The 22,137-nt window shown below is 41.8% G+C and overlaps 2 protein-coding genes across 5 annotated transcripts in view; one reads left to right on the top strand and one right to left on the bottom strand.

The window, feature by feature from the left end:
* The window catches only part of MAK (male germ cell associated kinase), a 53,688-nt gene extending 48,912 nt beyond the window's left edge, over positions 1-4,776 (top strand). Inside the window, exons 15-16 of one of the 3 annotated variants that reach the window (XR_013993715.1) lie at positions 3,218-3,817; positions 3,868-4,776. Coding sequence is in view for 2 of the 3 variants with exons in the window: in XM_081054886.1 (XP_080911012.1) it covers positions 3,218-3,372 (155 nt within the window). In the remaining variant the exon portion in view is untranslated. Of the gene's footprint in view, positions 1-3,217 lie in introns of all 3 variants that reach the window. The other 2 variants (XM_081054886.1, XM_081054885.1) reach the window with 2 other exon arrangements.
* Positions 4,777-8,503: 3,727 nt separating this feature from the next.
* Positions 8,504-16,286, bottom strand: TMEM14C (transmembrane protein 14C). 2 transcript variants are annotated; one of them, XM_081054883.1, is made up of 6 exons: positions 16,193-16,286; positions 15,134-15,211; positions 14,720-14,796; positions 13,641-13,742; positions 10,917-11,004; positions 8,504-10,000 (listed from the first exon to the last, which is right to left on the bottom strand). In XM_081054883.1, exons 2-6 carry the CDS (start codon positions 15,154-15,156, stop codon positions 9,943-9,945), a joined length of 348 nt encoding a protein of 115 aa, XP_080911009.1. In that variant the 5' UTR covers positions 15,157-15,211; positions 16,193-16,286; the 3' UTR covers positions 8,504-9,942. The 2 variants fall into 2 exon arrangements, with proteins under 2 accessions (XP_080911009.1, XP_080911010.1); XM_081054884.1 differs by having other exon boundaries at positions 16,177-16,263.
* Positions 16,287-22,137: the final 5,851 nt, after the last annotated feature.

Raw genomic sequence — 22,137 nt, 5'->3', positions numbered from 1 at the left:
TGTAGAGTGTAGAACTGAACTGGGGCAGAACTTCACCGGCGTGGCTTTGCCGGTGTTAGGTGGGGACAGGGTTTACCCTCCACGCTCCAATGTTATGCACTGGCGTGGCATGTGACAGCCACATTCAGGGATAAGCTCTTGAAACTGAGAGTGGTGATTCTGTACTTGAGCTGACCAAATGTGACTATGAATGTTCTCTAAACTACTGTAATCTTATTAAAGCACCTAAAATAAACATTAACGTAGATAATCAGAAGTTTGATAAGGTAGCTAGTTGTAGTTTAATTTAAAAGTTGACTCCAAAAGTACTCTCACAGCCTATCCTAACCAGGAACTTATATTAAAACTCCTAATTAGGGTTGCAAATCTTTAAAGTTCACATTAGTGGAGCTAAAATTGTAAAAAGCACCGGACTTCTGTAATTCTCTATTTCTTACCACAGTAGAGCTGCTTAAGCAGTACTCAGTTACCTTATCTGTGGAAAACAAAAAATTGCTTCATTATCTCTTTGCTGAAACAAAATAAACATTGTATATACAGCAATCTTTTTTATAAAGCCTCAAATATTTTAAGCCAGCTTTACAATGCGTTGTTAGCCATGGCTTAGTAGCAGTATTTAATATAAAAGCAGAAAACCATAATGTGTCAAATTATTTGTTTATCTGAGTCCCTGCTCTGACAAGGTGAAAGCGGGTATTTTAAAACATATTTTTATAAGATAGTGAAGACCTTTTTATAGTAATTAACCTTCAGATTAGCATGCATATTCCTGTTTTCATTTTTAAAGTAAATGCTTTTTCATAACTTTTCATCTCATTTACTCTGCTTATCAGATTTTTCTACAGATTGTGATAGGAGGAAAGGTAAAAAAAGAAGTAAATATTAATCATTCTCAAATGGTCGATGCAAATCCTTAGGAAAACATTGTTCTGTAAGAGATGTGTCTTCCAGTCCTCCCACTTGTGTGAGTTTCCCACAGGAAAATAAAACCAGGTCATTACCATATTTATTCAACTATTTCCCCTGCTCTCATTGTGTCTCTCTCTGCTGTTTTTCTTCCTCACCCTCAAATTTTGAGAAGCAAAGTCAGACTCATGTCTTCTCCCCGCCCCATTTTAACCTCTCATCCCAAATTGTCTAGTACCTCCTCATCCCGCTTGGACCGTAACAAGGGCTCTGAGAAAGGACTTCTTTCATCCACAGCTGCCCTTTGGGGGCCCTGTTCTAAGAGCTCTACGGACATTAACTTATTTAGTCCTCCCAATGTCTCTACTATTATGATCTCCATTTTACAGAGTTGAATCTTGTAAAAGTTATACAGCAGTGGCACTGATTACATTTTCAACCAGAGGCAAATACCTTTTCCTTTAGAAAACATTTTCTACGGGAAGTTAAATGCCCTTGATAGGACACATGCAGTTTTTACAGTGAATGCACAGCCAGTATTACGGGGCTGCTTGTCTGCTCCCGGGAGTGGCGAGGTGCAGGGCTTGGTACAGCTAAGGCACAAAGGCACTTCCTGCCATGAGATCTGGGCACCTCTGTCAGCGACTAAGGTCTTGACCAAGGGTGTTTGAGTCCTGAAACTATTATTTCTCAGAAAGGAATCCTAATGTCAACATTACTGCCTTCTTGGCAAAATGATTCCTTATTTGAAGGTTTTACAAATCTTGGTCTGGACAGTTTCATTCAAATGCATTGAGGACCCAACTCAGACTTATGTCACGACCTGGGATAAAGCTTCTGTTTTTTTCTCCTCAAGCCCCTCGCTTCCCAGCCAGTAGCTGAAGAACATGTTCCCTTTCCCCTCTCTGAATCCTCCGGGCTTATTGCCTCTTTCTCCCTCCTCCACTCCCATTCCCTCACAGGGCTCTCTCTTCTGCCGTGCTACCATATTGACCTGCACACCTCATGTGTGAGCTCACTAATGGAACAGACTGATGCCTGTCTGTGTCCAGTGGGTCTGAACTAAAGGATGGTTCCGGGAAAACACAATGCACTTAACTGGCCTTTCTGGTTACTCTGTCCCTGCCTTTGTTAGGTAGCTTTTCACTGGCTTCACCTTTGAGAATTTAAAACCAGTACAGGTGGGACGAAATGACCTGTCAAACCACCACGGGGACAGCTCTTGGCGTTCCTGTCCCAACCAAACTACACAGCAGACATGGTGACTGTCGGCAGGGTGGTTCCTCACTTAAAGCTCTGGTGGTCCTTTACACTGAGGTTAGCAGCACATCAGGTCCCATAATTTCCTCTTCCACTCCCAATTTTACAGTGAAAAGTATAAAGCAAAACCAGGGAAACCACACAAATGGCTTATGTTAGGTATACAAGATGGTCACACTCATTTCAAAATTGACTCAGAGGTGAAACCAAGAATGACAGCTTGAAAAGACATTTATCCCGAAGGTAAAGATCAAACAACCCTCCTCAGACAGATCCCAGACAGTTCTCAGTATGAAGAGAGGAGGGATTGAAGATGTTCAAGTTCTCCGTAAAATGATTTACTACTTTGTCACTTGAGATATTCAAGCAACTTTAACATAAATTATTCAGATAGAACAATGAAAATTTTCACAAAATTTTAATCAACCAAATGTATGAATAAAACAAACCTTGTGATGAAAGGTTTGGCATTCTAGGGATGGCTCCCCTTTTAGAGGGATTGTTATCATTCATCCTTTTCCCAATAAAAAATTTCTTGACTCTGAAAACCACATTTTAATGTTTAAAAAGAAATCTATTATGTAGCTCCGTGAAGCCAGAGCTTTACAGGATTCACAATTTTCAATACGTTTTCTGTAGTTATATTGTGTTTGAGTGTTATTTAGATGTAACCACAGAGTAATTTTATAAAGTCACCAACACTGTGGGTATTGCCCATTGAAGCTGAACTTGGTCATCCTAGTTGGGTGTTGCCTATCTAAATGTTATGGGAGTTCAGGGAACCCAAATAAGAAAGAACAGCAGTGGGAGAACTGTAAACCAGAAATAACAGCTCTGAAGCTACTGAAAATTCTAATTGGTGTCAACAAAATACTACACCAGAACTTTTAGTTTTAATATTTAAAAAAAAAAAAAACAAAAAACCCTTGAGACTACTGAATTAACCTTTTAAAGATAAATTCAAAATTTCCCCATGAGAGGATGAGTTGCTTTATTTTGAGTTTAATTATCAAATGAATAAAATTCAATTTCTGACTCTGGTTTCTTTCAGAATATACGTGGAACACAAAAATTGGTCGGGGGCAGGTTTCTGGACCTACTTACACGCCTACAGCCAAGAATCTAAAGATTGTGCCCCGTGCACAGCCAGTTCCCTCTGTGCACGGGAGGATAGACTGGGTGGCCAAGTATGGAGGCCACCGGTAGGAGTCTGGGAAGCCCTGTAGCACTGCTCCAGAATCCCGACCTGGGAAGTGTCTACAGATGTCCGCTTCTACTGAGTTCTGGAAAAACTATGCAATAGTGGGCACTTTGAAGAGCAAAATCATCTCCTATTTTCTTTCCTTAGAAATACATGTTCTTAGCATCGTTGCCCACAGTGCTGATAGATGGGTAGGACTTTACAAAGTATTGAATAAACTATTTGCCAAAGTATCCAGTATTTAATATACAAATTAATAGCTACTAAGTAGAATAAGAAGCTTTTTTTAAAAAAATGCCTCCAGAAAGTGTTTATAGAGTGTTTTAGTTTTCATTTGCTGTATATTTACCTCAACTACTGGATATTTCCTCATTGGGCCTCAGAGGTATGTTGTTTTTGTTTTTTATAGCGATTAGGGAGACCACAGATGTTTGTGGGCTGTCAGTTCTAGTTCTTATGTGGCCATCGCTTCTCGGCCTTTTGGCTAAGATCAAGTGTAGTTCTTATGTGGCCACGGCTCTACTCTACCACTTTGGCAATGGCAGAAAAATGATAATTTATTATTTTTCTACTTTGAAATTACGGAAGCAATAGTAATGCCAATCTTTAGTGGGATGTCTTAGAAATTTATCATTAACAGAGATTTCAAAATCACACCTCCTGATTTTAGTGGGAAGAGTCTGGTGTTTATTTGAACCAGTACAATTGCTGTGAATTCACAGTAACTGTCAAACCCAATGGCACGATGACTCCCAAGGGACCAATTCATGGTTCTCTCGGTCTTCACATCAACAACGTTCTTGAAACTGTAATGTGTGTCCATCGGACTTTCAAAATCCATGTTTCCGTGTTCCTACCAGGTATAGCGTGGGTGTGTCAGCCAGCTGTGTCAGCCACAGAGCAGACTCTTGCTCTGCTGCTGCAGACCACACACCCAGCTCAGACCTGCACACGTGCTCTGAAGAGCAAATCCACTCAGCTGCTGTGACAGTGATTTCACTCAGTACATTTTGTGTTAGTTTTATTTCTAAATTGGTATTTAAAATAGACATTTTGAACTCACGACTATATAAACCTGCCATTTTATGGACTGGGCGTTAGGACCGCACATTCTTTTTAAAGAGTAATGTTATCAACTACTGATATTGTATTTTATGACTGTAACAAATTCTAATGTAATTGGTGTCATCTTGTAAACATTCAAAGGCACATTATAATAATAATATGGTGTTTTGTATAGAAGATTCAGCTCACCTTGTGAAAAATGTTAAAATCTAAAGAGTAATTTATGTTGGGGGTAATGGTTATATATGTTTGTACAGTTTTAATTACTGTCTCAAAGCTAAAAAATGCATTTATGTTGCTGGGACTTTTAAATTCTAAATATTAAAAATGATATGTTTACCCACTGTTTTCTATACATTTTTAAACTTTATACTCTGTGAGGCCTCGTTGTTGTTTTAGTTAGCTTATTTTTTTTTCAGCGGTTTTAGATTTATAGAAAAACTGATTGGAAAGTACAGAATTCAATATGTTAGGTTGGTGCAAAAGTAATTGCCATGTAATCACAGACCAATTAGAAAACCAAAAACCAAAAATGTGGACAAAAGATATAAACAGTTCACAGAAAATATATCACTGGTCAATAAATATATGAAGAGACGCTTAGTAGCTCATAACTAAATAATTAAAACAATTAGTATCTTTTGCTTAGATCAAGGCTGACTCGCTGTGGTCTGTGAACCCAACCCAGCCCGTTGCCTATTTTTGTGCAACTGGCAGACTAAGAATGTTCGGGGTTTTTTTTAATCAAAATAACATGGTTTTTAAAAACTCAAAATAAGATTACTATTATGTAATATGTGAAAACTAGCTGAAATTCAAATTTTAGAGTCCATAAACAGAGTTTTGTTGGAACATAGCCATTGTCACTCATTTATGTATTAATGAGACTTTTGCTCTACAAAGGCTGGACAGAGACAATATGGCCCGCCAAGCCTAAAATATTTACTCTCTGGCCATTTATGGAAAAAATTTGCAGACTCCTAGCTTAATTTGTCAAATATAAAAAGTCTGATAATACACAATGTCAGCAAAGGTGGAGAAAGAAAATCTCAACTACTACCAGTGGGAGTGTAAATCAGTGCAATTCTTTGGAGGACAATTAAAATTTTAACTGCTCATCTGCTTTGACTCAGCTTTCAGGAATATAACTTCAAGATTCATTTACACATGTGCACCAGCATTTCGATAGCGATGTTCCTTGGTACAGTATTCTCTGTAATAGCAAAAGGCTTTAAACAAGGTACTTTTCTAAGAGTAGGGGAATGGTGAACTAGACAGTAACATCACAAAATGAAAAAGCCATTGAAAAGAATGAGGTAGGTCTCTATGTCCAGATAAGGAAAAGGTGTTAAGTGTAGCACAGTGTAGCAAAGTGTATTACAGTGTTTATCCTGTGCCCTCATTTAATGTTAACTATAACCAGAAAGGATACGTTTATATACTGTTTCCCCGAAAATAAGACCTAGAGGGAACATCATCTCTAATGCATCTTTTGGAGCAAAAATTAATATAAGGCCTGGTCTATTTTACTATAAGACTGGGTCTATAATATAACATAATTATAATATCAATATAATACCCAGTCTTATATTAATTTTTGCTCCAAAAGATGCATTAGAGCTGATTTCCCAGCTAGGTCTTATTTTCGGGGAAACACGGTACTATATATTCTCAGAACACTTCTGGGCCTATAAATAAGGTAAATAATGTTACCTCTTAAGTTGAGAGATTAAGAGCCTGTAATGGGAAGATTTTATTTTACTGTACATCCTTCTGTCTTGTGTGCATTCTTAATAAGACAAGAATATTTTGTCTTAATTTTAAACAACCTTGTTAACTAGGGTATTTTTTTATAATTTTGGAGTGAGAGAGGACTTTATAAAGCAAGGTAACAGATCTAACTATCTAAAAATGTAGACATCATAAACAAAGTTAAAAGACATGCAATAGAATGGGAGAAAATGCAATATACAACAGAGGATACTCATCATATACACAAAGCTCCCACCCATCAACAACAAACAACAAAAATGAGGAGGAAATGGATTAAGTTCAAACTCTTTAGGCTGGGATACCAAAGCCATCTAGATTCGATCTTGCCTTTCAGTCTCATCTGCTGTAGCCTACCTCATATCCTCTAGTTACACCAAACAATCTGTAGTTACCGACTGTGCCAGCGTCACACCTGAGGCTCTGCACATATTACTCCTTCTCCACCTGCAACATGTGTCCATCCTTGTCTACGAATTCCTCCTTCTTCAACACTCACCTCAATCATCACCTCCTCTGTGAAGCCCTCCTAGACTCCCTAAACAGAACTGACCACTCCCTTTTGTGTGCCCGGGTGGTATCTACCTCTATTATGCATTTATTTCTATATTGCCTTTGTTTAGACATCAGTCTTCTCTACTAGACTCCATAAGGGCAAGCTACTGTTTGTTCTTTCCGTCCTAGGACCCAGCATAATCTCAGGACAGTAGTTACTCAGGAATCTTTCCTGGGGAAGGGAGCTTGGCAAGGGAACTGTCAGGGCTGCCTGGCAACAAACGACTCCCCTCAATCCACCAGTCTGTGGGTAGCCTTAGAATTTTCAGAGCTGACTACTGGTGATCCACTTTAGACCTAAACTAATCCCCACGTTCAGGGAACCTTGCCAGTCTGATGCTAGGGCCCCCTCCCCTAGAATTGAAGGCCAAGCTTGATGTCCTCTGGAAACACTGCAGACAGATGAAAAACCCGGGCCAACACGGTGATTCAAAATCCTATCAATGGAAGCCTGGGTGGACGGCAGCTTTAGACGGTCTACGGCCTTCCGATGCCTACACCATCACAACGTAAGTGCCATGGATTGTCAACAGCCAAGTAGTAGCGTGTCGTGCCAGTGCACACACATCACATGCACACGTGCATGGGCGGCTGTGTCTGGAGGATGGAAAATACTGACAAGGATTATTAAATACATTTAACCATAATATTTTAGGTAGCTATTTATCATGACAACCACCAAAGGGCTAGCTTAGAATCCAAAATGCATCTTTCTGATGAATTAATATACAATGAGTATTGTCTATTTAATCTTCTTCTGTGCCTTGGCCCTTACAATTCATGATTCAAACACCTGGGGAATACCAAGTCACAAATGATGTTCACTTCTACCTGGCCCTCAGAGTACCGGGGTTTCAGGAAATAAGCACAATGATGAATGGAAGCTCTGTAAACACACACAACACACAGACAGCTCTTCACTGCCTAAAAGGACACCCAAGCCACCTGTGGGTGTTCCGACTTTCGCAACACTTAACTACAACCAGTTGTTTCTTTTCTCCCAAATACCTTTTCATAAAAAGCGATTTTTAAAATATAAAAACGGCAGGTCGGTGGCCAGGCTGAGCGGCCAGCAGCTGGCGAGAGCTGTCGGAAGCTGCTGTGAACAGCCGACCAACGACTGGCCACTGGTGACCAACTGCCTCAGCCGGGGAAATGGGGGGAGCACAAGGCTCGTAATACCAGCATGGGCCAGGGAGCTGTGTCCTACACAACTAGACAGAAACAACGGCTTGAACCGGAGTGAAGGGGGGAGGTCGACAAAGGGGGGGAAAAAAGAAAGAAAAAAAACAGGGCAGCTGGTTATCTCAGTTGGTTAGCGCGTGGTGCTCTTAACAAGGTCGCCGGTTCAATCCACACATGGGCCAGTGAGCTGCGCCCTCCGCAACTGGATTGAAGCAACTACCATGTTTCCCCGAAAATAAGACCTAACTGGTAAACCCTAGCATGATTTTTCATGATGACGTACCCTGAATATAAACCCTAAAGCGTCTTTTGGAGCAAAAATTAATATAAGACGCGGCCTTATTTTCGGAGAAACACAGTACTTGACTTGGAGCTGATAGGTCCTGAAAAAACACGTAAAATAAATACAAATTTAAAAATAGATAAAAATAAATAAAAACAGTAATGAAATGTTATTCCTATTTGATTTTCTTTGTCCATTTTCCTTTAGACTGTACAGGACTAATGTTAAGATCACAATAATCCAATTCACCAGGACATGAAATCACACCACATATCTATGAACTGTTTGTAAACATTATCTGGCTTTATTATTTAAGTCATGAATTTGGTATAATTATATGATAAAAGGCAATCACTGACAATGCCAAAAACTATGGAATAACTTTTTAGTCTACATATTTGCAAGTATGTGACATTAAGCACTAACCTTTTCACCACCTACGAGTAATCATTAACAGCAGTACTTGAGAAAAAGACCTGGGCCTCAGTAGACCAAAACCTTGACGAATCTTTGCTGTGATGGGGCTGTCCAAAACTCTTACTTGGATCCTGGTCACATTAAGAGAAATGCATGGTGTAGAATACTGTGCTCTCGTCACAACCCCTTGTGTACAGCACTGAGCATTATGCTTTACAACTGAGCCATACCATATAAAACAAAGATGAGAAAATTCTAGGACTCCTTTCAAGGAGCGTAAGCAAACATTTGTACATAAAATCAAATTACTCTAAATCCAATCAATACCAGTGAGGGTAGAAATAAGCAGCAAATATCCCTTCCTTTTTAAAGAGGAAACTAAAGCAAGGATACCAGAATGTGTGAATTCCCAATGCTGAAAAAAACCAAAGTGAAAATGTATCAGTATCCAGTTCATGTATCCGAAGCAGAGACCAACCTAAGTAATTCAAGTTCCAGACATGTCTTTTAGTTTCACACTGACAGATTAACTAGTTAACCAAAATTTTATTTTTTCTTTTGGTTACACAGTCCTAACCTTAGAAATCCTCACGACAGACCATTTTTAAAACAAACTTCAACACAATGTGTAATCAAATAACTTCCCTTGGTCCTTCACTTATTCAAAATGGGTAATTCCTAAATAAAATATTTAAAACACACTTTCATGGTCCCAAATCTTCCTGCAATGCACATCTCACTCTATGTTCTAGACAGCTCTGGCAACAAAGACAACACAGAAAATATTATTTATTGTAAGTTTTATTTTCATTGATTATTTCATTTAACATAATTTCAAAGTAGGTCTGTGCTCAAAGATGAGCCAAAGAACAGAAAATAAAGGATATCCTAAATCTCATAAGGGATTTTTTTCCACACTGTTCCTCTAGGTAGGGTGTGAGGTTTCAGGGCCCCCAATGTTGACACCTAACATTTTACCCCTTGAGACTTTATGTAAAAATACAGAAAGAAGAAATAACGTCAACATATAAGAATCAAACTATACGAGGGTTAATAAGCTCCCACTTCTTAAGGGTTGTAATAATGACTGATTTTTTTCTCTGCAAAGTTCAGTACTTTTTTTATTTTGAAGTAAAATGTCAGAATATGTAAAAATGCTATACTTGTTTCTCTTTTTATTAGTTTCAGGTGTACAAAACAACATAATGATTAGACATTTACACCCCTCACAGCACTTCTCTTAATACACTAAAAATAGTGCAAGTTTTCAAATTCTTCATGAGTTCAAGTTGGGACATGACTATGACTGATGGGGTCCATTGAGCACACTAATTCCAAGTTTGGCGACCATCAGCAAACTGTTAGGAAAAAAACACATAAACAAAAACGTCAGGTACAGAACAGGCACCTGACTGTCTTTTAAAGGGACTAGGACTCTGCAGGTCACTCACTGCATGGCGAGCAGGTACCAAGGCAAGAGACAGAACTCCCAACCCTGGAGGCAGCAAAGGAAACCCACACCAGGGGGCAGTACTGAGCTAAGGCCTTGGAACAGTACACCATGGGAGCGGGGATTTCTCATCCGCCAATAATTCAGAGAGAACACTGAAGGCTGGAGAGACCACGACCATCCCAGGTCACAGAGCTGGCGAAAGGATGGCAGGCCTGCAGCGGCCCCGTTTACTGCTCTTGACCTCGGTCTACACTGACTAGAAAACATTTTGCTTGACAGCATCATAAGTATCATCAGTGGTGGGTGAGTTAACTTTTCCAAAACAGACTTTTATAAACTCCCACATCTTCAGGGTCTCTTTATTATGCTTAAGGATTGCATTTTTAAAAACAATCTGGTTTGCATTTTATAGTCAAAGTTAATAAGAAAACAGGAATCAATCAAAACTCCCTTCTAGCAATATTTTCAATAATAAAGGGCACCCATACAACTAAGAACCATGGAACCCAGGCTGAAAGTCACACAAGAGCCGCAGTCTTGGCTTTACACTGAATGAAGCTTCTTCCACTGTAGGGAGGAGCCACAATGGACCAGAGAGCAAATGTAAGAGCAATTATTTCCATAGTGAATATGCTTATTTCACTTTGACATTAAATCACCTACTATTTTTGCAGTCTTTCCTATTTGTGAGTAAATTAAATCATTTCGGTTGATGCCCAGCATCAGGTATATTTAAACAAGTTATCTGTGGATGTACAAAGTATTTAGAGCATTAAAGCAAACTCTGTACTGGTGAAGAACAGCAACAGGACAGAAAGTACCTGGCACCAGCAATCAAGCCTGCAGGCATAAATTTTCCAGAGTGGTAGAATCTCATTCCCATAATGCCAGCCAAGGTTCCAGATGTAACTGATGGGAAAAATAAAGAGAGTCAAAGATCATTCCACCTTATATTTGGGAAAACTAAAAGTTACCAAAGTCCCACCTATCTTTCAAGGACCATTGCCCATCTCATACCTCCCAAGCTGGCCGCCCAGATCCTATAGGACTAAGTAGATACTAGAATAAAAGGCCCTCAGTCTGCCTTTCCAGACTCATCTCCTACCAGTATTTAGATATAAATTTCTTAATTTTGTCCACAACCGCTCTAGGTTTTTTTCCCCCCTGTTCTTTGCCAATCCCATTTACCCTGTATGTTCTTCCCACTCCACATGTTAAAATATCCACTGCAATAGATATCGGAGAGAACTGTCAGCAAAAAGGTCTCTGCCCTAACAGGGTTTCAAGTTTGATGGACAGACTTGAAAGATCACACAAGTCAAAAACTTCAAAGCATAGTTTGTGCTACAGGTACAATTAATGCAATACAAATAACATAATAAATGGGGGATGACCATGAAAGGATGTGCTGAGGAAATGAAGACTGAGCTGAGATCTCCACACTTGATCTCAGCCAAAGGCCAAGAAGCAATAGAGCAGAGATCTCTGTAGTCACAGTTAAACAGCTAACAGGGGAGGAAAGCACATTCCAAGCAGTGGGAATAATATACGCGGAGCCTGGTGGCAAGAGGCCTTGTGCTCAGAGACCAGTATGACGCAGAGATAAAAATATGGCTAGTGAGGAAAAGGGGCCAGACCATAAAGAGCCTTAAAGGCCATATTAGGGATTGTGGTCTTCATCCTAAGAGCAACGAGAAGCCGTGAAAGGATGTTACGCAGGGAAGAGAGAGGGATGACTGGGATGGAGGCAGTGGCTGTGGAGAGATAGTGGAGGAGATAATTTAGGATATGTTCTGGAAGTAGTGTTGGTAGGACTTGCTGATGGATCAGACATAAAGATGGAGAGGAAGAGTGCAATCAAGACCTGAATGGATGGAGAACACCAGCAGACCCAATGTGTGTGAGGACATGAAGTCAGGCTTTGAGACATCTAAAAGATCTCAAGCAGACAACTGTATATATGAGTAAAGCTTGGAGAGAGATAAATTTGTGAGTCATTTATGTATCAGTGGTAATTTAAGGCGTGGGCTTCAATGACACTGTCAAGCGAGCAAGGATAAAGAAGATAAAAAGAGCAAGGCTTTAGGAACTTTTAATATTAATGGCCCTCCCCCAAAAATGATGGGACAACAAAAGAGAATGAGAAAATAAAAAGGAAAAGCACAAGAGTGAAAAATGGATTGCTGTACTGTGCTGAGTACAGCTAACCAGCTGAATGAAACAAGGACTAATAAATGTACATTGGATTTTGAAAAGTACTGTTTTTCCATGGACAAAGGGGACCCAAATGGAGATTGCAAAGGGCCAAGAATGTCTGAGGTAAGGAAATGAAGATAGGGAATGTAACAGATTCTTTTAGAGAAGTTTCTGAAGGGGAAGAAGGGAAGCAACTGGAGAAGGAAGTGGTGTCACGAGACGTCCTTTTTTTAAAAATGGGTGAAATGAGCACATGTGAACATCAATAAGAGGGATCCATCCCAAAGGTGGAATACAAGTAAGACATGGCACCACTGACAGTGTAAAAGTCCGAGAAAGAGTGGGAGAAGAGACCCAAAGCTGGGGTGGGGGGACTGACTGGTCCTGGAGAGGAGAGAAAAAGGACAAGGGAAGGCTTGGAGGTCAACGGCATGAAGGGAGTCCCCATGTGATGGCTGCTACTTTTTCTTTAAGTAGGGAGTGAGGGTCATTTGCTAGGGTGGAGAAGCGGAAACACAAATGGGAAAGAAAAGAGGTCTGAAAGTCATTCCAGAGCTGTTAGGCAGAGCTGAGAGCTGGCCACCTCCTCCTCCCCCAACAACCCCAAAATCAGCCAGCGCCGACTTCCCTTCCCAGCCCACGCTGACTCGTGCAAACCTCTCTGTTAATAAGCTTGTTCTCCCCTCCACACTTGTAAGGGCCAGAACGGCATGTTTTCTTACTGTGGGTTTGCAGAGCCAGGGAGGAGCCCGCCCTCCTAGCAGTGTCTGACACATGGGTGGAGCTGAATAGAAACACCAAAAGCCATCCTGATAGGAAGTAATCTTCCCTTGCCTGCACTCCTCACTGTCTGCACAGCTCGCAAGGCACGTCAGCAGCCCCAGTCACTTGTTATGTCCCCAATTAGGGTACAGGTTCCTTGAAGGCAAGGCCTCTCTTACACGGTTAGCTTATTGCTCAAGCGCTAATGATTTCAAAATGGGAAAATTTTAATATTGATGAAAACTTAACCCAGGCAGGTGATCCTTTAGTGACGCTCACGCAGACAATGTTCAGTGGACAGTCTCAATGGTTACAAGACGTATACTTGCCTTACACACGTGTAATACTAGTTTCAGTGGATAAATCTAAATCCATGAGGTATGAAAACCGGTCTATGTTCTGTACGTAAAAGACAAGCAGAAACCAGCACAACCGCCCCCTCCTCCATTTTAAAACTTCCCCAGGACTTAGCAGAAGTAGTGAAACTGTCTTAATGTGAAGAACCTGCCACACCCCAACAAACCAGGGCCTCTGGCGGAGTATTCAGTATACAGAGCTGCACTGGGGAGCCAGTGAAGCTGACATACCTAGGAAAACCCAAATGTTCCTCGGATCCTGAGACAGCTGATAGGCACCCAGACCTGCTAAACCACCGAAGAGGAGCCCAGCAGCCAAGGATGGGACACTACCTGGAGGAAAGCAAACACACGCCCGCATTTAATGCCCGACACTCATTTCATTAACAGAATCCACCAGTCTTCTCTTCCCGACAGAGGAAAATAGCAGAGAACTCTCAACACAGTTCACAACCAGAAAGTTCTCAAGCACAAATATGTTTTGTGGAGTTTGCTAAATAGCTCTGGTAAAATTACCAGTGAAGTCGGGGTCATACCACACCATCCCCCTTTCCTGAACAGGGAGTACTTCCACCTATGAAGAAGGGTCCCTAGGCAGGCCTTATAACCTGTCAAGGACTAGAACTATCCATAGGCAGGACCTTGGGCAAATCCCCAAAGGAGAGGGAAATAGGCAACTTAGAAAAAGATTTGGAGGGGTGGCCGGTTAGCTCAGTTGGTTAGAGCATGGTGCCAATAATACCATGGTTGCTGATTTGATCCCCACACGGCCACTGATTTTTATTTTTTTAAAAAAGATTTGGAGAATAAGAATTCTGGGGTGTGTGCGTGTGTGTGTTTTGGGGTCATGATGCAGGCAAGGAAGGGGACAGAAACGAGCACACTTTCTGACACACCCCTGCCTCGTTTAATGAGGAGATTTCAAAAAATGAGCAGGTGAAGACTAGAAGCTTCCTGCTATTTAAGGAGCACAGAGATGGCAGCTTGTGGTCAAGGCTGATGTGTGGCAGTTGATGATAGTAACAATCTACTCCCATCCCTTCCCAGTATCTTTAGATAAAGAGGCAAACACAAGCGGTTCGATAAGAAGCCTGGCTTAGCTCAACCAGATAACCGAAAGTCACGTGCAGGAGGAGGTACTGCAGGAGGCGCTACGGGACTCACGAGAAGCCTGCACTCCAGCTAGAGTGGACTTAACTAAGACTCAACTAAACTGGACTCAAACCAGCCTGCACTTTGGGGAGCCTGGGACTCACTCTTCACCAGGAGCAAGTGCAGCTCTTAGGAGGTTAAGTAACCACAAACCATACCTGCTTTTGCATAGCCAATGATCCCACCAGAAGCAACCAGTGCGGCATAGCCAAAGCCAATCCAATGTAAAGGCACTCTGAAAAACAAGAGTAGCAAGTCAGTGCCAACCAACCATGTTCAAAAAATAAACAAAAAACAAAAAACCTCTCTCATAGGATGGGACTAGAAGGTAGTCATTCCCGAACAATCCTATCGCTGTACAAAAATGTAAATAAAGCCTAGAGGTTAGGTGACTTGCCTAAAGCCACACAACTAGTCAGTGGCAGAGTGGCACTCAGACCCTGGCCTGCCGGTCCCTCCCCTGTACCCCATGCTGCCCCAGCAGTCTACTCCTAGGGCCCTTTCCAGCCCAGGAAGAAACTCTGGTTCGAAGGCCGTGCAGGCTATCCCACTCGCAGTCACTGAGCACTCACAGTGGGCCCGAGTCCTTCTGCATCGTCCTTTCACTCTGTCCAGACCGGAGGTCCCGCGGGGCCTGCACCTGCAGAGGGCTGGAGCAGAGGTGGTTAACAGCACAGTCCTCCGGCAGTCAGCTTCCAGCTGCACCGCCTAGAAGCTAAGAAGTCACGGGCAAGCTACCGACCTCTCTAAGCCTGTTTCCTTCACCGCACCATGAGGCCAACGGCACAAATTTCCTGGGGTTGGTGTGGGCATTACGTGGGGCAATATGTAAAAGTGCTTAGCACACAGTAAATGCTGAGCAGACACCATTTTATAACCTCAACGCTCCTAACACAGGCCCACAGGCAACAGCAAAATTCACTGACCAGCTCTGTACATACAGCTAGTGAGTTCATCTTTTCAACAGCTCACTAAGTCACGTGTTAGTAAATCAGCAAGCGTCTCCTGTGCCCTTAATCCAACTATTTTAATTGTCTCTTGGAGGGGAAGGGCACTGCTTTTCGCCCCTGCCCAAGAAATCACGTTATTGCAATCCTTAACGTTTGTAAAGGTTTTCGCTATTTACTTTTGCATCCAACTCCTAATTCCTGTTAGCTGAGGGCGAGGGGGGCGGGGGCGGGGAGTGGGGGCGAGCCGGGGAGAATAACGTAATCACGACACTACACCTTTGGCAAGGAATGCATCTGACATCCCGCGACGCTACGGCTGGAAGCAACACATACCCCTTTTGTTTTGTTTAAACTACTGCCTACAGAAAGGGGGCTTGGAATCCCACCCAGAGACATTAATTCGGAGCGGCAGTGCGATACCGAGGTTTTTAAGGAGATGAAGCAATAACGTCTCCAGGAAACTAAATACTACACTATTTCGGTAAGCATTTGCCCGCAGAGCTCAAGGTTTCCGCAGGATTCCCAGCCTGTTTTGAGGAAAGCAGAAACTGCGCTACTACAAAAGCAACTATCACGCAGCCTAAAGCCCCCGCCTGGATCTAGGGGACAGAACAGGCGGCAACGAAACCTCTTATATAATTCCACAAAAGTCAAAACAAGCATACAATAATTTCCAAGTACCAGAATCGCTCCCCCGAAGATTGCCAGTCGACGACGCGCGAAAGCCGTGAAGCTAGGACCCCGGCGCCGGAAATGTCGCAAAGCGCGCTCTGCGCCCGGGGGGCCGGGAGGGACGTGGGGCGGGGCTGAGCGTGGAGGCGGGGCTTGAGGCGAGGAATCGCTGCACGACGTCTGCGTCAGGGCGGGGCAAGGGAGGGGAGGGGATAGGGGCGGGGCACCGGGAGGGGTGGGGCAGGGGCGGGGCTTGCAGCGGAGAGTCGCCCTGCAAGCTCTGAATCCCGAGGCAGGGCCCATCAGCGCCACGTTCAGCTGCAAGCCCGCCTGGCCAAATGCCTAAAACACAGAGTTCGAGTCGGATTTTGCTAGAGGCCAAATGAGTTGTGCCAGGAAGGCAGTGGAGGCCACCGAGGAGGGAGGAGGTCAGAGGCAGTTCTGAAGCACCCCGTTAATGGAGGGACACATTACTAGGTGGAAGCTAGAGGCAGGCCATCCGGGAGGATTGTCACTACCCGATCACGTTGCCTGCCTACAACGGAAAGGACCACTTTCTACCTTGGGAGAATGTGATGACCACACGCTAGATGACTGGCTCACCTAGGTGTTTATTTTAGGGAGTAAGGCTACTTGAGAAGCATCTTAAAAGGGAGAGAGGGCAAGTTACACATAATTTCCAACTTCCTCTGTGATGTCCCAGTGCCCACACGACATTATGTCAACTCCCACTCCAGATCTGCTTCTCTTCCCTGCCTTTCCTGCACCATTCACTCAGTTGCTGTACACCAAAATTTGGGTGTCATCCTCGACGTCTCTTCTTCATCCCTCACAAGTATCAACATGGATAAATCTTATAAATGCAATCTTGAGTGAAAAGGAAATTGCAGCACATACACACTCTAAAGTAACAAGTTTCCACTTACAACAGCTCCTGCTTCTAGATACGTGTACTGTATCTGACTTTAAACAGCCAAAGCTGGTAATAAGAACTCTGAGCTCTTCCTACTGGAATTGCCAGACCCTCATACAGATGTCAGACAACAGACATGAAATATGCTCAAATGGGCAGAGGACCTGTGTATCTCCAAAGATGATATACATATGGCCAATAAGCACATAAAAAGATCCTTAACACCATTAGTTATTAGGAAATGCAAATCAAAAGCACAATGATATACTACTTCACACCGACTACGACGGCTATTAGAAGAAAATAAGTGCTGGTGAGGATGTGGAGAAACTGAAATCCTTGTGCCTTGCTGATGGGAATGTAAAGTGGTGTAGCCACTGTGGAAAACAGTTTGGCAGTTCCTCAAAAAGTTAAAGATACAATTACCATGTGACTCAGCAATTCCACACCTAGGTATATACCCAAAAGAACTGAAAACAGGGACTCAGAGACTTGTATGTCAACATTCATAGCAACATTATTCACAAGACCCAAAAGGTGAAAACAATCGAAGTGTCCATCAACAGATGAATAAACAAAATATTCTATATACATACAACGGGATACTATTTAGCCATAAAAAGGGATGAAATTCTAACACATACCACAATATGGATGAACCTTGAAAATATCATGCTAAGTAAGCCAGATACAAAAGGACATGATTACAGTTTCATTTATATGAAATGTTCACAATAGGCAATCCATAGCAACAGAAAGGAGAAGTTACCAGGGGATGGGGAGAGAGGGAAATGGAGAATTGTCGCTTAATGGGAACAGAGTTTCTGTCTGGGTGAGTAAGTTTTTGAAATATTGATGATGGGCACACAACACTGATAATGCCACTAAATTGTACACTTAAAATGGTTTAAATGGCAAATTTTGTTATATATAGACTCAACCACAATTTTTTTAAAAAAACTGTCAAGTTCATGAAAAACAAGGAAAGACTGAGAAAATGTCATAGATTGAAGGAGACTAAAGAAACATGACTAAATGCAATGTAGTATCCTGGAACAGAAACAAGCCATTAATGTAATAACTGGTGAAATCTAAACAGACTACAGTTTAGTTAACAGTATTGTAGCAAAGTTAATTTCTTAGTTTTGACAAATATACGATGGTTATGTAAGACATTAATATTAGAGGAGGCTGGGTGAAGGGTTTTATGGGGACTGTGATCTTTGCAATTTGTCTGTAAACCTAAAATTATTCAAAGAGACAGAGCTAGACTGGGTGAACTTGAAAGCCCTGCCAACTCTGGCAGCCCATGACTCTGATCCATAAAGGCACCTTTATTCTTTAGAGCTCTACAGGGGTGCTGAGGTCTCTCACAAATCAAAAGCTGCAAGTCAAAGCGTGTGAGGAAAGGTCAGGGATTGAGTGCAGTATTAAAGGGATCATTTCTCTCCTCTTAATGTCTCCTCACCCCTCTGCTTAGTCTCTCCCCAACTTTCCTTTGTCCAACATTCGCAATCAATGCAGGTGAAACAGGAAATGGAAGACTTGTTCTTTAGGCTTTAAATCCTTCACTGAGCCTTGAACTCTTTCCTGTTTGTAGGCCAATCTCATATACTTTTATTACCAGCACTTTGTCTCGAGTTAGACCACCCCTTTGCCACCATGGGTATGATGGTGGCTAAGAGCACCAAGATTTTGGAAACCTGAAACCAAAGGAGCTCCTTAAAAAACTGGTATCAGATGGAACGTGCAACTCACTTCTCTGCACCAGGAAAGAGGTCGAGGCTCCAAACTGCAATGAAACTACATAGAAGTTACCATCCTGAATTACTACAAAAATTTTGGCACCACAGGGATTCCAATTTACATGTTAACATAACTAAAAACCAACAAGTCTGTATGTAAAGCCTCTAAAGGCTTACCTTTCATAAAATAAAAATAATACCAAACTCTACTATAGATTTTATCTCCTTTTTATTTCTGATCCCAACCCCCCACCGTTTTTGAAGCCCCCTTCGAGATCTCAGACATCAAGGTGACATCTATTAACATCTGTTGACCAAATGACAGCATATGTTCCTACTACTAAGATGATAACGGTAGTAACGGCTGGCCTTTACTGAGTACTGGCAACATGCTAAGCACTGTTCTAAAGGCTTTAAGTATATCGACATGTTTGATCTTCATAACCTATGAAGCAGGCAAAGACTGTCATCGTCATACACATGGGGAAACTGAGGCAGGCACACAGAAATAAATGGATGAGCCCAGGTTTGAACCCAGGCTACTTACCTCCCGGGCCCCTGTCCTTAATCACTAGGTGACTCTCTCTGTAACCCATGTCTTGTATCAGAGATTAGACTTGGGAATAGGAATTAACAAAGCCCGCAAAACTCCTCAGTTCTCAAAGGGTTTTTTATAACAAAACAAAACCCCACCTATAATATCCCCAATTCTCTAATCTATTTTGAAACTGTCAAATTTTTTAAAGGTCAGTCACTGGCAAAATAATTCAGTGACATTTTAAAGTTTAAGTCAATTTTATAAATATAAATCAAGAAGCAAGTAAACACAGGCTATTTAACGAGAATATGAAAGTTCCTACACTCTATGGGAATAGATATTTTAATAACAAGGGTTTGTGGATCACCATCACCCTAAAGGGATGACGTTGCACTGACGCTGACATCTGCTGGTTTCATTAACAACTTGTCAAACTGAATGACTCACATTTATGGATGGTGTTGCAAAGTACTCGTACAAATGGGAACCGGCTAATATGCTGGGATTGCTGGCAACCAATAAGACAAAATTTCACAGAATACGTCAAATTCTGAGCTCAGAAAGGATAAAGGGCTCAGGGTTAAGTAGGGAGTTTGGTGACAGAGTTAGAGTTAAAACACAACTCCCTTTCCTAGGTTTATTAAGAGCACTTTGGAGAGTTTAACAGTCACCCTTCTAGTTATGTCCTCCTAATCAAGTATCTTCACTTTCGATGAGATGAGCTAAAGTAACTAGAATTACTCACAAGCAACCATGTGAAATGATGTTATGGAAAAGCAAAGGTAACGATATTTTGAAAAGACTTCAGGATCCTATACTTTCTGAGAACATAACATAAAATATCCAACCTAAGTTTTTAACGAGGCTAAAATGTCATTTCATTCTTTCAGTTAAATGCTGCCATCAATTAACAGCCGATGAAAATGTCATATGTATTTCCTAGACACTGGAATCAAATATATGGAAACTGCATCAAGTAACTTCTTTATGATAAGCTGATCCCACATCATTATTCTAGAGAGAATGGCATGAGGGGAATTATTTGTATCCATTTTCAATCTGAAACTCTATCGAGGGAATGTCTATTTCCAGGAAGACGTAGTAGACATAATTTCCCGTTCTTCCTAAAGACACAAAGAAACCACGGCTATCATGTATTGACATATAAGATTCTGAAAGGTGGAGGGAAAGCAAACCAACTACAAACTCAGGACCAGAGGAACAATGTGGTAGTGAACTCCCTAAATTGTTTCGCCCCATACACTCTAGATTAGGAGGCGAAGAAATTGGCAGCCCAGAAATGCCAATGGTGCAGACAAGAAAAGCCCCAACAAAATCCAGCTTTTTCTAAAGGACCAGGAAAGCAGTAGCCTTGCAAGATAGAAAATGTTTAGACAATAACCACTCGACTCCAGCCAAACACCACAGAAAAAAACCTGGTCCCACTCTGATCCATGCCAGCTAAGTCTTAGTGGGAGCCTCAGCTTTCAGCCTCAAGAGGCCGTAATAAGGTGCCCCTGCCCCTGCTGGGTGGTGTCAGAAAAGATCTTTCATCCACACTGGCTGATACAAGTCCCCTCTCCAGTGTCAGTGGAGACCCCACAGGGATCCAAAGCTCCCACCTCTGCCCGGAAGCAATAAGCTTTGCCAAACCTGTTCAGGAATATTTATAGTGGCTTTATACGTATATAAAAACTGGAAACAACCAGATGTCCTTCAACAGATGGTTAAACTGTGGTACATCCACACCATACCACTCATTAATAAATATCGAGTATGTAATAATGTGGATCGATCTTCTAGAACTATACTGAGTGAAAGGCCATCCCTCCAAAAATGTGTAATTCCACTTATTATAATTTTGTCAAATATTAGAGACAAATAATAGATGAGTGGTTGCCAACGGTTAAGGAGAAGGTGGAGTGTAAAAGCACAGGATGGAAGAAGCTATAGGACAGCATGAGGGGTCCTTGTGATACAAGTGTTCCGTATTTTGATTGCATCATTTTTCACATCCCAAATATATTTTACTATAGTTTCCAAGATATTAACATTGGGGGAGACGGCAAAGGGTACATGGTATTTCTATGTGTTATTTCTTATAACTTCATTGAATCTACAATTATCTCAAAAAGGTGAATTAAAAGAAAATCCACTACTCCTTTTCAAGTTCTTGCTAGTGCAAAAAGGCAAGGCAAGGAAATAAAAGGCGTAAGGCTGGGAAGGAAGACATAAACCTCTGTTCACAGGTGACATGATTATCTATGTAGAAAATCCGAAAGAATCGACAAAAAATCTACAATTAAGTGATTCCAGCAAGGTTGCAAGATACAAGATTAATATGCAAAAGTCAATTGCTTTCCTGCAGACCAACAATGAACAAGTGGAATTTGAAATTATAAACACCCCTTACATTAGCACCCCCCAAAATAAAGTACTTAGGTTTAAACCTAACAAAATTGTCAAGATCTGTATGAGGACAACTACAAAACTCTGATAAGTGAAATCAAAGAACTAAACAAATGGAGAGATGTAGTCGCACAACAGCCTAGCCAACTGTCCCTCCATGTCTTTCCTTAAGGAAAGAAGAGTCTGTGAGATGGTGCCTTTCTGGGACTCTGTTCCATCCTTGTGTTTACACCTTATGTCTCTCTGTCTGGTCCCCAAAAGACGGTTTGCAGCCAAAGACGGGTAAGATATCTCACGGGAGATACAACCTAAGCCAGGTGGAACCGAGTGGGGACCCCCAATGAGCTGC

The sequence above is a fragment of the Rhinolophus hipposideros genome (assembly GCF_964194185.1).
Source record: "Rhinolophus hipposideros genome assembly, chromosome: 8".
NCBI classification, from domain to species: Eukaryota; Metazoa; Chordata; class Mammalia; order Chiroptera; family Rhinolophidae; genus Rhinolophus; species Rhinolophus hipposideros.
This window is presented reverse-complemented; position numbering and strand designations above follow the sequence as displayed.